At 36.4% G+C, this 15,105-nt stretch overlaps 2 protein-coding genes and 5 non-coding genes across 7 annotated transcripts; 6 read left to right on the top strand and 1 right to left on the bottom strand.

Moving 5' to 3' along the window:
* Positions 1 to 230: 230 nt before the first annotated feature.
* Positions 231 to 3,544, top strand: LOC140884417 (uncharacterized). Its single transcript, XM_073291171.1, has 2 exons — positions 231 to 645; positions 2,644 to 3,544. The coding sequence occupies exons 1-2, from the start codon at positions 252 to 254 to the stop codon at positions 3,339 to 3,341; spliced, it is 1,092 nt and encodes a 363-aa protein (XP_073147272.1). The 5' UTR covers positions 231 to 251; the 3' UTR covers positions 3,342 to 3,544.
* Positions 3,545 to 4,087: 543 nt separating this feature from the next.
* Positions 4,088 to 4,235, top strand: LOC140885581 (small nucleolar RNA snoR134). The gene has a single exon (XR_012151024.1). It is a non-coding gene; the product is annotated as a small nucleolar RNA snoR134 (small nucleolar RNA).
* Positions 4,236 to 4,463: 228 nt separating this feature from the next.
* Positions 4,464 to 4,551, top strand: LOC140885579 (small nucleolar RNA U36a). Its single transcript, XR_012151022.1, has one exon. It is a non-coding gene; the product is annotated as a small nucleolar RNA U36a (small nucleolar RNA).
* A 76-nt stretch (positions 4,552 to 4,627) lies between these two features.
* Positions 4,628 to 4,722, top strand: LOC140885974 (small nucleolar RNA Z223). Its single transcript, XR_012151384.1, has one exon. It is a non-coding gene; the product is annotated as a small nucleolar RNA Z223 (small nucleolar RNA).
* Positions 4,723 to 4,800: 78 nt separating this feature from the next.
* Positions 4,801 to 4,907, top strand: LOC140885980 (small nucleolar RNA Z278). Its single transcript, XR_012151390.1, has one exon. It is a non-coding gene; the product is annotated as a small nucleolar RNA Z278 (small nucleolar RNA).
* A 324-nt stretch (positions 4,908 to 5,231) lies between these two features.
* LOC140885575 (small nucleolar RNA snoR97) lies at positions 5,232 to 5,341 on the top strand. The gene has a single exon (XR_012151019.1). It is a non-coding gene; the product is annotated as a small nucleolar RNA snoR97 (small nucleolar RNA).
* A 2,212-nt stretch (positions 5,342 to 7,553) lies between these two features.
* LOC140885220 (uncharacterized) lies at positions 7,554 to 9,172 on the bottom strand. Its single transcript, XM_073292164.1, has one exon. It carries the CDS (start codon positions 9,103 to 9,105, stop codon positions 7,678 to 7,680), a length of 1,428 nt encoding a protein of 475 aa, XP_073148265.1. The 5' UTR covers positions 9,106 to 9,172; the 3' UTR covers positions 7,554 to 7,677.
* Positions 9,173 to 15,105: the final 5,933 nt, after the last annotated feature.

Here is a 15,105-nt window from a genome sequence, read left to right as displayed (position 1 = left end):
ATATTTAATTTTTTTAATATAGAATAATATCCTGCACTTCTCCTTCTCTGGTCTGGGATAATTAAATTTTTACCCACACTCAACTTTGAAATTAATATATAGTATAAAAATATTATTCTTACTTACCAACGAAAAAAACAAAAAGCTGTCTTTTTTTAATTAATCAAGTTATTAATTAATACAAAAGTAAATCATATTATTTTAAAATCTCAGTTGTTTTGCGGCATGTGGTGTCGCCAGTAAACCGTAAAATGCCGATAACCCTCTCAACTCCACTCTCCAAAACCCCAGCAAGATTCAAATTCTGCTCCCATAAACTTCCATCTTTTCCCAGAATTCATCAAAAAAGCCTTTCTTTTCCTTTCACTTTTCCCTCAATTACCACAAATTTTAAGCCTTTAAATGAACTCCATAGATTTTACGGGAATTCGAAGCGGAATTTGAGTGGTTTTCCATCAGATATAGCACAGAGATCTTGTGTGTTTGTTGCAAAAGCACAAAATGAAAGTGGGATTTCTGAGTACAGCGAGGAAAAAGCCGGGGATGATGAAATGGAGGCTCGTGGACGAAGCAGTATGCCCGAAAGATTCAGATATTTGACCAAAGAGGCTCCTGAAAAGTCTGTGAGATGGCCATGGCTTATTGGTGAGGGGAATGCTTTTCTTGAAGCTCAGAATTTGTGTTTATCTTTGATATAATTCGGGTTTTGTGTGCAAGATGAATTTCTGAAACATTAAATACATGATTATGAATCCTTTAGGCTTTTATGTGGCTCATTATTCATTGCTATGGATTCTTTTATTTTTCATGCTCATATACATGAGCTCGCTGCTTGGATTTCTATAGATTATAAGCATGTGTTGTAAATAAATAGGAATTGGGATATTCTACTATGTGCTTCATATGGTGGATAATCGATAAGAGTAACTGAGGTAATGAATTGAATTGTTCGTTTTCAATCGGTCTGAGTCACGAGAGAGGTGTCAACTCTGATTGGTTTAAAACGAAAAAATGCCAAGATTATCGTGTATGGTCGGTGTACACACACAGAGTAGAGAGAGTGTGTGTGGGTTCGTTGTAGTTAGGAATTTCGTGTTTGACACTTTTCAACTCCATCTTATTATATTCAGCTTAAAGAGGCCAAAATTCCACGCAAGTTAAACTCTTTTTGTATCTTGATTTCTATCTCAATTATAATACCAGCGTGTTTTATAGTTCTTGAACTGGTTCACCAATTAAAGGTGGGGAAACATGGGAAATGATTTCACTGTCCTGCCAAAAATTATAATAGAACGACAGGAAACATGCAACACGCAGGTTGGAAAAGGATTTATGCTGCTGCTGTATGTGAAGCAAAAAATTCTTATATGCTAATTTATGTATGGATTCTTAACAGAAAAAAACAATGGATCTATAAATTTGCTCTACTTTTAAATTCAAGGTTAAATTTTAGTAAGAATGATTCAGTCTTTAAGTTATGCATAGGATTTTGTTATCAGCTGTGATTCTCTCCAGTCTCTACCTTTAACCTGGTTGTCAATTATTGTTTTTAAGAATTCATAAAATATATTTTATATGCAAATAATCCATAGATGGAAATATGTAATGTGTTCTAGTTCTTCGCTTGACTTGTTCTTAGAATCATCTTGTTGCCTTTATTTTCTGGTGCACAAACAATAGTCTAGCAGATATTGTTTTGCAAGAATCCAATTTTGGTTTGATTCCCAATTCCCATTTGTTCTTCGATGTTTCTATTGCACGTTTACCCTTCAAAAAACTCAATCCTTACCACGGTAAACTTGCCCACGCTATTGATGTTAGACATTGATATAATTTACTGTAAAGCCTCTAGTTGAGTGGTAAAGAAGAAAAAAAACTAACATATTTGAAATTCATTGTAGTGGCATTTGACTTATTTGGAATGCATCCATATAGATATTCATGCGAACATTTTATAATCTTTCAGTCAACAGTAAGCATATATGTTCTTGCACCATCCATTTTCACTTGCTACGCCTTTAATTGCGGCCAAATGCTATCTACTCTTTTACCTGTAGTAAAAGGTCTCGCTGTACTTCTCTTCTTCATTTCCCATTAATATGGAAAAGTTACATTCACATGGTGAAGAGGTATACTTCCTAAACATGCATCACTTTTTGCAAAAAAATTTGAGTGTTTGAACCATCGAAGGAAAATAGATATTGAAATTAAATTGTTATTGGACACACAATTTAACTTTAACATTTTTATGTTCTTGTTTTCTGAACATTTTCGTTTGTATTCAGTTGATTTGTTTACATTCATTATCACCATTGGTAATGATGTTCTTTTAACTGTTTTTATTACCTTTTGTAATTCCTGGTTAAGTTGTACTTACTCTTATGGTGTCTGTGCAGATGATTTTATTTCTCAGTTTGAAAAATATTGCTTCCCGCTTTACATGCTAAAGCTGCTTTCATCTCTATTGCTGCTTAAGTTTATTCATTTATTTTAAATTAATAATGATTTAATATCTCATGTCTATTGTTAGCTTTTTACTTGACCACGCCATTAATCATCCAATCATTTGTTTCTAAGTGAAATTGGCTCCTTTTTTATGTTGTTTTATTAAAAAAAAAAATACATTGTTTGTTTTTGCTGCAGTACTGGGATTCTTGATGTATGCCTGGAGGGCGGTGTTGTGGGAACTTTCTAATTGGAAAAAGGCTGTCGGAGCCATCTTTCGATTCTTGGGATACATCTCAAAACTTGTTTTGGCTCTTATATTCCATTTTATTGGAGATCCAGTTACATCTTTAATTCATGGCTTTGAGACGGCTCTCTACACCGTCCGAGCTTTCTATTCCAGTGTTATTTCATATGCTCCAGTTCAAGAACTTGTAACTATCATAATGTTAGCATCCGCTGTACTTGCTATAGCAGAAGCCACCGTTCCAGACTCGGTAAACAGCCAGCCATATCTCCTCTCATTGGCTGGCCTAATTGGCTTTGCTGCTGTGAGAAACTACATATCCGAGCTCTTTTTCTGGACATTACTGGTCTGTATGTTTGGGTATGCGAAGCTCATCAAGAAAAGAGATTATGTTTCTTCAGCACTTGCTCCGGCTGCTGTTTTAGCTGCGGTCGGAGAGCCTTGGGTGAGAGCCATTGCGATGGTTTCATATTTATCATTGGCTGTTTTTCATCATTCTAAGTACCATGTCGACGTGCAAGAAGGGGAGGATTCAGGGGCCATCGACAACAGGGTTCCGGTTCCATTGTTGTGTGCTGCACTGGCAATCGGTGTGCGCCTTGCTGCAAAGTGGGCTGGATATCGGCATTTGACTTGGATGATTGTTTAATTCACGCAAGAGGGTTTCTTGTAGTTTTGATGTTCACAACCATTAGAATCTTTGCTAGGATTTTTGATCCCTTCATATTTATGTGTATTTTCCCAATATGTAATCATCCAGTCTTTCTACCTGTTGTTACTCGTACTCAGCATTGGCCCAGGGAATTCATCTGATTGGAATTTTTTATGTTGTAATAAAAATGCAACGTGTGTATCGATTGTAAGGGTTTTCATATAAAATATGACAAACCAAAATGTTGCAGATTACAATGCAATTAAAAAGAAATAAATGGAAAGCATATTAGCATGGCACAATTTTTGAAAAACAATTTTTACAACTTGCACGAGAAAGAAATAAAGTCTTATAAACGATAGACGATGCTTATGAATTATGATTAAAACAAAAAGGATAATTGTGAAATTTGGGTCCAGGCCACCCAAATATAATATATGAAATAAATAGTTCACGATATGGGCTTCCACTCTTTAATCCAATGGGCTTCGTCCACTTACATTGATCTCAGTGCCCCTTAAGGATCCATTGGATCCGGAATATAAATGGGCTGCGGCAGCCGCTTGTATCAATTTAGGGTTTTTGCCTTTAGGGTTTCTAATCACTATATATACACCCCCCAATTCACTTTCACTTCTTCATCTTCATATGAATTTGCCTTGCAAATACTCATCTTCCGTCGCCGAAAATAATTTATTTGTGTGTCTCTTGCGTCAATGATTTTACTCTGTAATTTACATGATCCGCACGTAGTCTCCCGGGCTCCTCGGAAAAATCGAAGCTGAAGAAAAGGCCCCAATACTCGTGCCAAATCGGAGCCGCCAAGTGTTGCAGATTCGCCTCTGTACCTTTCCTTCACGGCAAATCTGTGTCAAATCGGCGGCTACATTTCTTCCCCCTATTGAAATCGTTATTTTTTTGAAGCATTCAATTTGCCTCTCCACACCTTTAGCTTTTTTTCTGATGATTTATGGAAAAAGGTCTAGTCATAGAGGCTCAAATTTTAAGCGGTCTTCACGTGGGGGTTTTACGTTTTTTTCCATTGTTTTACCTCTAAAAATATCCGCTATATTCTCTTTGATTCCAATCAAAAGTTCAAAATTTTTACCCTTTACAAGTTGGCAGTGATTAAATTTTATCCGCGCTTCTGAGATTCATGATCTTTGAAGATAGATGAGATAATGGTTGAATTTCTTGATATGAGCCATTGGGTAAATTAGCTTTCGACTCTTAGTTTTGTTTTGATTTATTAACAAGAAATTGTTTTTGGTTGCTGGGGATTTTGTTGGCCGTGATGATTGTTCAACAGCTTAATTATGCCAGTTCTGCTTCTGAATATACGTGATTGATAGAGCTGTATACTATATCTGAGCCTCTCAAATCTTCAGTGATTTTCCCAAAATTGTGTTCTTGTTTTAATGTGTTTTGAGTTATTTTTCTTGCTGATTGTTTCGTATTCAATGATGAGTTTTCCAGATAATTGAGTTGTAGCTGATCCCAAATCCTTGGCTTTCAAGGAGAACCTACTTGGGGTTGCTACATCATTTATGAAATTGCTTGGAATTTCTGAGCCTGTTTATGTTTTCTGAAATCTTTAATGGGTTTGATCTGTTCGATCGAAAATTGATGTATTTGGTTTGTTTTGATAATTTTCCAGTTTAAAAACAAGAAATAACCTTTTCTAAAGTATCAGCCGATGATGTTTGTTGGATAGTAAATGAGTTGCAGTGAAGCCAAGTACCTGCTTTTGCAGGAGAACCCACTTGGTGAATCTGCATTACAAATGATCAAATATTCATTTACTGAGGCACATTCTTTTCATTATAATTGTTGTTTGAACTTTTTGTGTGTGTGATTGGAGTTTAACTATACTCTTGCCCACAAGTTTAAAAGAATTGGGTCTAGGGTCTGAAAAACTCGTATATTGTTGTGTAATCATCAGCTTCATCTCTTGAAATTTCTCATGAGATTGGAGTCAAACTAACTTCACTAAATTTTGATTATGAGAAGATTTCTCTTTCCGCGATAATGCTCCTTAATTAAAATTTTTATAATTGAATTTAGAGTATGTCTTTAACCAAATTAGAGATATGTCTCATGCATAGACTCATAAGAGTCTTTGTTGAATTTAATTGATCTAGTAGTTATTATAGGAAGCAATATGTTTTGTTAATGCATGAACTAACATAATTTTCCTTTTTGTTTGAAATAGTGTTAAACAGAACCATGTGGCATTTAAATTTCTCCCATTCTTGCCATTTTTCTCCAAATCTACGTCAATGTTTCAATGGACCTAACGTTTCTATCTTACGTTTGGTGATTCTCTCTTTTTCTTTGCCAAATCCAAATGGTGGTCCTGTCTGCGGTGGCCTCTAACGGCCCATAATGTCTCATCTTGCTTTGTCTGCCTAGGTGGTATCCAGCCGAATGAGAATGGGAAAGGGGAGTAGCTTGGGGTGGGTAAACGAGTCTGGGCCTTTGTCTTATGAAGCTGTGGTTATGTCAACAATGATCCTAGTATTCCCAAAGCTCATGCCGGATGAGGAGTTGGTTCAGGAGACGGTCTAAATATGGCTCCGATGGAGAAAGATAACACCAAAAAAATTACTCTTTGCCTCTTCAAAACCTCCATTACATTGAAATTCTTTTTATTTACGTATGAAAATAAAAGTAAAATAAATGTTGTTATATTTGTTGATGTTTGGAAATATGATGATAAAATATAAGTAATGAATGATTTCAAATGACTCATTTGATCCTGGTGGAAGGTAAAACTTGTTGGCCGTATATAATATATTATAAAGTTTAAAATCTAAATTACTTATATTATTTTGAAAAATAAAAATTAAACTAAAATAAGCTCATATATTACTATATAATATTTTTAATAAATTTTAAATTTAAATTTTCTAATAATTAAATATTTCTATACGATCAAAAATAAAATTTTTAATATAAAAAATAAATTTATTTGAAGTGATAAGAAATAACCTAAATCTAATTTTTTTTAAAAAAAAGGTAAAAAAAAATTTAAAAATGAGGTTAACCGTTCTGGACTGGTTTTCGGTCGGATCGGTTTTTGATCGTTTAAGTTATGTGACATGGTTTATATTGATCAGTCAACGATTTTTTTGTCTACCGATCGGTTTGGTCCAGTTTTAAAAATTTAGTATCATCTAGTGGAATCTTTAAAAGTAATAATAAAATTAAATATTGTTGTTGTATTTGTTGATACTAGGAAAATGAGGTATTTTAGAGTAGGCAAGGTATCCAGAGAAATGTGATCAAGATTCAACTTTCAAGGCCTCATTTGGGAGTTAGAATGTGGGGAAAATAAAAAGGTTTGAAATGAAAATAAAGTAGTTTTGTTTGAGAGTTGTTTGTTATGGCATAGAAAAAAAAATAAAATGTAAGGAAAATTGCTGCATTCTCAACCAAAATATTTGTTCCTCCCAAATGTTGTCATTTCCAAATAAAAATTACTATCATTTACTTTCTTCTTTTCTCTTTTGTCCTTTCAATTTCCGGAATATTTTTAAAGTTGAAAAACAACTACAAAAATTGGGATGGAATCTTAAATTGTCCTTTTGCTCGATATGAAGAAGGTTGCTTAGCCGGGGTCGCTCGTTCAACCTACTGAGACAAGTTTATCAAACGGAGGAAACTAAGAGGATACTTGTGGACAAGAAGGAAAAGTGTGTGTTTTGTTTCTTGTATAGTTGTATTTTTATAATGTTTCCACTAAGCTTTTCGGACCAAAATAATGAAATATGACGAAATGTTTCATTTGTCACTTGCAATCTGTTTCTGGTTGGAAAAATCACTCTTGTTTCATAGGAGATTCGTCTTAGGCAACACTCATCTGACTCTCATGCACGCCCCTCCTCTCTCGGCCTAAGCCCCCATCCCTCTTATCGGCTCATGTTCACTGGCCTATCATCAGTTGTTTTTTGTGATACCTTCGTGAGTTTCTGTGCTTCAATATTATCGTGATTGCATCCATCCAAGACATTAGACGCATTCAACATCGAGTTATTTATGTTGACGAGAGGTGTGGCATCAATCACATGTCAGGGTTATGTACGTACAACTGATAATAATGCATATTAACCATTTCACAATGGAAAGCACAAGAATGCTTGCCCAAATCCCTTAGATTTGATACAATTCATAAGAAGACAGACTTATTCCACTTGCAGTATATATCACACGAATCATAACGTGAAATATCATCTTTAATGCTTCTTCATGCTATGTTGAAGTAAAGCATTGCACAAATTTGAGTTCAAAGTACTTATACTTACATACACAAACTATTGCAAAACCTTCTTTTTTAACTATCTTGGTCTTCTTCTGCGTAATTCAGGGCTTGACAGATTGATGGCTCCATCTCCCCATCAGTATTAGAGAAATATGAGTTCTTCCCTGTCAATTCAGCCACCCGTTTAGCGGGTCCAGAATCCCGGGGGCTCTCGTTTATGCAACGAGCGATTCTGATTCTTGGAAGCAAATTCGGAACCACTACCACGGTGTCTGGAGACTTTTCATCCTCTTCAAGACTTCTGTGAACTACAATCTCACTAGGAATTTCCCACTGCTTCTTCTTAAGTCGAGATTCGGTTCCTACATTCTTGGTTTCATCTGTATCCACGACCCGAGATTTCCCAGCTGATGTCGAGCGTTTCTTTTCACATCGTTTAGTATCATCCTTGTCATTCTCAGGCAAGGACCTCTTTCTCACCACTGAAGCTTGGCTGTTACTCTGATTGTAGCGGCTCGCCACAACTCTTCCTGGCTTGAGTGGCTTCTTATTTACCAAATTTTCAGCCTCTTTGAACAGTTTCTTTGGCTGAATTGAACTGATGATCCCATCTTCCTTCTTAGTACCCTTTCTGGATGCAATTGTGGTTACGGCCTGCCTAGGAAGAAGTTGACTCTTGAATGCAACTTTTCTTGATTTGGGACTTACACTTGAACCTTTTACACTTTCCTTTTCAACCTCCTTTTCTTCATCTATTTCTTGGAGCTTCAAAAAACAAGATTTTCTTCTACTCGGAGCAGGGGTGATCGTGTTTTGCTTGCCTGATCCCTTCGGTTTCATTGATCGGAAAATCTCGGATGGCCCCATACTCATCCCCCTTCGAACTCCGGACACAATTTCTGATGGCCCCAAACTAACCCCTCTTCTTTGAATTCTCGATTTTGATGAAATCTCATCCATCTTTTTCTTCTCTTCTGTGTTCTTAGCAACAACACTTTGTTTCTGATCCAGAAACTTTGCGGGCACCACTCTGCCTCTCTTCTCCGAAACCCGCAGGCTCATCTCCACTTTTTCCAATCTTAAAGATTCCAATCTTGAACTCAACCTACGAATTTCATTCTCGATCTCTTTAATCTCTTCGTCGATCTTCTTATCATCCCGAATCTCCTTTTCGTTGATACGTCTCGATAACTTGGTTTCTTCATCCCCCATCTTCGAAAATCCTTTATTTCTTGATTTCACCATAGCCCCATCTGTGTTAATTGGCTTAAAGGGCGTAACAGTTGGCGACACCAGAGAAGAAGAAACAGAGGAGATCTGATTCTCCAGAAAATAACCTTCATTTTCCTTACCCGAAACCGAATCAAAAGAAGCTTTCGGATTCTCAAAAGTCGACTTTAAAGAACCCCACGAGGGCCTATTCGACGTCAAATCTTCAGAATCTCCATTGTCAAACGCAGCGTTGTTCCAAATCTGTACCTCAGTAGCGTAATAACTCATGCCTTCTGGAAATTGAATTACTCTTGAAGTTCTCTAATGGGATTGCGATCAAAAGAAAGATTTCGAGAAAAAATTGGGAGATTTCTTGAAATATTTTCGATTTCGATGAATCAGAGTCGGGAAAGAGATGTGATAATGGGGGTTGGGATCTATCTTAGGGAGTTTTTATTTTTTTGAGATTTTCGACCGTTGGAGAGGAAATATACGTTATTGGCCATCTCCGCTCCATCGCGACCGTTGAATAGTAAACGGCTATTACGGACGCTCCGATTAGGTTTAGAAGCTAATATTTTGGGCAAAATTTTATTGGAAAATTAATACAATACTTTGTTAAGCAATGGCCAAAATTAAATTACAATAATTGGGCAGTACGAATTCAAGATCATTAGAATTTCCTAGTATGTACACAGTACGAGCACACATTCAATAATTGGTGTGATTTATTTGAATTCTTGAATTGATATCTTTTAACATTAAATCTTAACGTCAAATCGATTAAAATGATATATTTATATGTATATATACGCTATAAGGTATTTGAATATTGAATTTGCTTCGATATATACATAATATTTTTTGGGGGCAAGATTTTAGAAGAAAAAAACATAATTATTTTAAAAGTTTTTTTTAGCGTTTAAAATATGAAAACATTCTATTAGTTTTCTTACATCAATTGTATGTACGTACGTTTATGATCGTCAACTCGAAGAATCATTAAGATTAAAGACAATTAATGTCTCGTGTTTTGATCTCTTTGAGCACACATTTTTGAGCATATATTTGACTTGAGAGTTGGAAAATATATGCTGGAACACACTTCTGATCCTTTCTAACTATCATTCTTTGATTCAGACTAGGGGTGGATTTTCGGTATACCGTATAAAAAATATTAAAATGAAAAAAATTTATACCGGTATCAATATCTAAATTCTGAAATATTGGTATGGAAAAAATCTATATTGGTACCATATAGATACCAGAAAAAAATTCAATATACCAAAAAAATATCTATATTGCTGGTCCCAAGTCCTTCATATCAAATTTCCTAGCCAACTGTGCCTTCAATTCTTGAACTCGATCTTTGTTGGGGCCTGCTACCAACGTGTCGTCCACGTACAACAGCAAAATGATATAATCATCATCACCAAACCTCTTGAAATATGTACAAGGGTCTGCACTGAGTCTGTTGTACCCAAGGCTCATGATATAGGAATCAAATCTCTTGTACCAATACCTCGGCGCCTGTTTGAGACCGTACAGAGATTTGTTCAACCTGCAAACCAAGTTCTCTTTGCCTTTTTCTGAAAAACCTTCTGGCTGGAGCATATAGATTTCTTCTTCAAGATCGCCATGAAAAAATGTCGTTTTCACATATAGCTGTTCTAGATGTAGGTCAAACACCGCACACAATGCCAATACTACTCTGACTGTTGAAAGTCAAACCACCGGAGAAAATATCTCATTGAAGTCAATTCCTTATTTCTGAGCGTACCCTTTGACAACCAATCTCGCACGATATCGCTCCACTTGGTTATTGCCATCACACTTGATCTTATAGACCCATCTGTTACCGATAGCTTTCCTTCCTCGTGGTAGTGTAACAAGATCCCAAATTTTGTTCCTGTCCAATGCTTCCAATTCTTCCTGCATCGCTGTCATCCACAGGGATACATCCGAGCTTTGAGTAGCCTCATGGAAACTCGACGGCTCACCATCCTCTGTTAATAGACAATATGCAATGTTGCTTTCAGTGACATAATCTGAAAGCCAACCTGGTGGTCTTCTCTCTCGAGTTGACTGCCTTACTTTGAAAACCTCTGACTCAACTGGTTCTTGTTCCTCATGCTCTGGTACTGCTTCACAAGAAACTTGATCTTCGTCTGTCTTATTTTCCACCTGAATGATAGTAGTTTCTGAATTCAGTGTGCATTTGTCTCCCTTCACTTTATCTTCCTCAAAGATAACATCTCTGCTGATGATAAGCTTGTGGACAGTAGGATCCCACAAGCGAAACCCCTTTACTCCATCAGCATACCCCAAGAAGATACACTTTCTGGATTTAGGTGCGGCATTACGTGTAACACCCGGAATTTTAATACGTAAATTCGCATGCATAATTAGGAGAAATTAATTTTAAAATAAGGGTTAAATGAATTTATGTGTTATTATGTGATTTATATGCATGATTTAAGTTATTTTAGCATTTAACCCAAAATTTGTGATTTTTGTGATTTATGGAAATTAATTGGTTTTGATCGCGTAGACGGGACCGTGGTCGGACGAGATGCCAAAATATTTAGCCAAAAATATTTTATGAGTTTTATGAGCCTTAAAATAATATTTTTAAGGTATTTTGTCAAGAAAATTTTAGTATTTAATTATATATTTATTTAAGGGTTGAATTTTAGCCAAAATAAGTCATTTTAATGACTTTTGTTAATATTTAAAAATCCCTTAAGTTTTAATTTCGGGATTTAGCATTTTCCCATCAAATTATTATTATTTATTAAGGGTTTTCAAATATTAGTTTTATAGAATAATGTTATATTATTTAATAATATATTTTTTAACCTATTATCTAACCTACCCAACCCCACAACCCACTACCAAGCCGTCACTTTCATCCTGTTCATCATCTTCCTCACGTTTCATCAGCCTCCACCATAGTTTTGACAGAAAACCTCAACCTCCATAGCCGATCCATCATTGTCTTGGTTTATTTTGGTCCGTTCGTCGTCCCGGAGTCCCGTAAACGCACCGTTCGTTGTCAAATAATTATCAAAGGCATGTCTATTCCTTCGTTTGAACACCATATAAGCTATTAATCTTGCATAATGTTTTATTTTGATTTCATTTGAATATTTAGAAATTTATGCAATTTTATGGAGGTTTATGCATGTTTGGGTATTTCTTGTCATGACTCACGTTTTGACCAACATGGCACGGTCCAGGGGCTAGGTCTCGGCCAAGGGGTGTTCGGAGGTTCGTTAGGGTCGAGCAAGGTCAGGGGTTAGGGTGGCTCACTGAAACGACCCTAACTCTATAATGAATAAATATGCGGAAAATTTTTTTTTTTTTTTTTTTATACTTACTAAATATAATATGTACATATATGCCCATACATATATGCACCGAATAAAGGTATTTAAAATGAATAACCAATTAAATACTTAAATAAAAATGCATTCTTAAAAATATAATAATAAATATCTGAGTCAAACATTAATTAAAAATATACTGCATAAATAAATAAAAGTTTGCATGCACTGAAAATAATAAAAATATGTATCATGCTGACAACACAAAAACATGCATAGCGACTCAGAATATTTCACGGTCACGGGGCCACTGCATGCATGCTCATACGTCCTCGCCTCCGGTGGGTACAATGTCATCCTCAACGTACTCACCTGCACCATACCAGTGTAGTGAGCCTAGAGGCCCAACATGCTAACATAACAAGGGTTTAAAATAATTTAAACCAATTTAATACTAATACATACATATACATGAATGAGCATGCTTAAAAATTACATAACATAACTTAATTAAATAACATAATACATAACATAATACATAACATTATTGAGCAATTTATTTTCTAACATCGCATGGTTGTATCCGTAGTGTAACCTTAAATCATACATTAAATACTGATCAGCGTGGAAACCTACGTACGTGGCCGGTGACGAATCACCTCTTAAATTGGCAGTAAACTGCCCTTCAATCATATGGGGACAAGTCCCCCTTAAATTGTCACACTACTTCAACTTCCAACATAAAATATTTTATTGCTCAACTTAACATTAAATCATGCATAAAATAATATTTCATGAATGCATGCACTTGAATAAAATATGTGTCCATCCTATATATTCAATTTAATTTCTTACTAACATATAAATATAAAAATAACTTCAATGCATAAAAATAATTAAATATATAATCAGGACACATGCAAACTTTCTCATGGATGGTCCTGGACTGCTGGCCCTACACTCAAGCCCATTATCTTAAATCTGGCCCATTAACATACTTAAGCCCATTATTTCAAACCTTAAGCCCAAATAATTATTCTAAGCCCAATTAAATTAATAAAGCCCATTAAAATTTCACTAAGCCCAATAACACTTAAACTGGCCCAATGGGCCCAAAAACCCAAAGACTGGCCCAATAACTTTTATGGGCTCAAAAGCCCACAAAATTAATGGACTAACTTAATTAAAATTTTAAAAGTCCAAATAAAATTATTTGGGAGTCCAAATAATTTTATTTCAATTTATTAGTCTCAAAAACACATGATTTTGTAAAATACTTAAAAAATAAAATACTCGAGCCCGGCCCACCAAACTCGGACCCGAACTCACTGACCCGACCCACTACCTAACCGACCCGACCCGGACCACTCAGACCCGACCCGGACACCTAAACTAGCCCAGCCCGATCCCCCTCCCCCCCTTGCCTCTCGGCCGTGAGCAGCAGGCCCTCTTGGCCTGCTGCCGGCCGGCTCCGGCCGCCCCTGGCCGGAGCGCCGCCGCCCGGACGTAGCCCACGTCCGGGCGGACCTAACCCAGTCGGGCCCCAGTCCCCATGCAGCCAGGAACCCTGAACCCGAAGCCCCTGAACCCGTAACCCTAAACTGTGACCATCTTGGGGCCGATTGATGTAGCTCGGTCATGGCTCCATTCCAGCCTGAACCGTCCGACTCCAACCGACCCTAAGGCTCCTTAGGACCCTCTTGAACCCTAGCCAACAGCCCTTGACCGATCTATATCAACAAAACGTGAACATGAAGCAAGGCCAGGAAAAAAAATCGAACCCTTCAACTCTTTTCTAAAAAAAATTCGAAAGATTTAATGCATAAACCATCAACACAATATAGATATCTGATTGGCACGAAAAGTTGAAAGAAAATCATGCCTTTCACCGAAGATGACGAGAAAACACGAGCGTGGGGCGGTTCCGGGACGACGGGACGATGACTCGGCTTGAAAACCACACGAATTGAGGCTATGGAGTCCTTGGAGAATGCTATCTGATGAAGAATATGGAGAATGGAGGGGAGGTAGGCGGCTGATGCTAGGAGAATGGCGTAGGGTTTGGGGATTATTTTAGGTAGATAATGGTTTAATAATTAAAATAATCCCAACTTTAAAAATAATAATACTAACATAAATATTATAAAATCTCGAAATAATAATTTTAGGGAATTTTAAAGATAATAAAAAGTCAATATTTTGGCTTAATTTGAATAAAAATGGACTCCTAAAATTAAATAAAATTAAATACTTAAAATTTTGAGATAATAAAACTCAAAATAATATTTTAAGGCTCTAAAAAGGCTCATAAAATAATTTGGGTGGAAAGTTGTCATCTCGTCCGTCCACGGTCCCGTCTACGCGATCAAATAATTAAAATACTAACAATCATAAAAATTACTAATTATGGGTTAAATGCTTAAAAAAATAAATTAAATCATGCACAAATAATTCACATAATTATTTAACCCATAAATCATAAATTTAAATAATTAAATATCTTAATTATGCAGGCGGATTTATGTAATTAAAAATACCGGGTGTTACAATTCTCCCCCCCTTAAATTGAATTTCGTCCTCGAAATTAAAGTACTTACCCGAACATCTCCGGGTAGCGAGTCCTTATATCCTCCTCGGTCTCCCAAGTAGCTTCCTCCTCCGAGTGATTCAGCCACTGGACTCTGACCATCGGTATGACCCGCGTCCTAAGCCTCCGCTCCTCTCTAGCCAAAATCCGCACTGGTCTCTCCTCGTAAACAAGATCTGGTGGCAACTGTAAGGGCTCAAAATCCAACACATGCGACGGATTGGAGACATATCTCCGAAGCATGGATACATGGAAAACGTTGTGCACTGCCGCTAGCCCTGGAGGTAGAGCTAAACGATAGGCCAACGTGCCAACTCGCTCCAAGATCTCGAATGGCCCTATATACCTCGGATTAAGCTTGCCTCTGCGTCCAAA

Source organism: Henckelia pumila, chromosome 2 (assembly GCF_033568475.1).
Source record: "Henckelia pumila isolate YLH828 chromosome 2, ASM3356847v2, whole genome shotgun sequence".
Classification (NCBI taxonomy): domain Eukaryota; kingdom Viridiplantae; phylum Streptophyta; class Magnoliopsida; order Lamiales; family Gesneriaceae; genus Henckelia; species Henckelia pumila.
The sequence above is the reverse complement of the archived record's forward strand: the minus strand, read 5'-3'. Positions and strand labels throughout refer to the sequence as shown.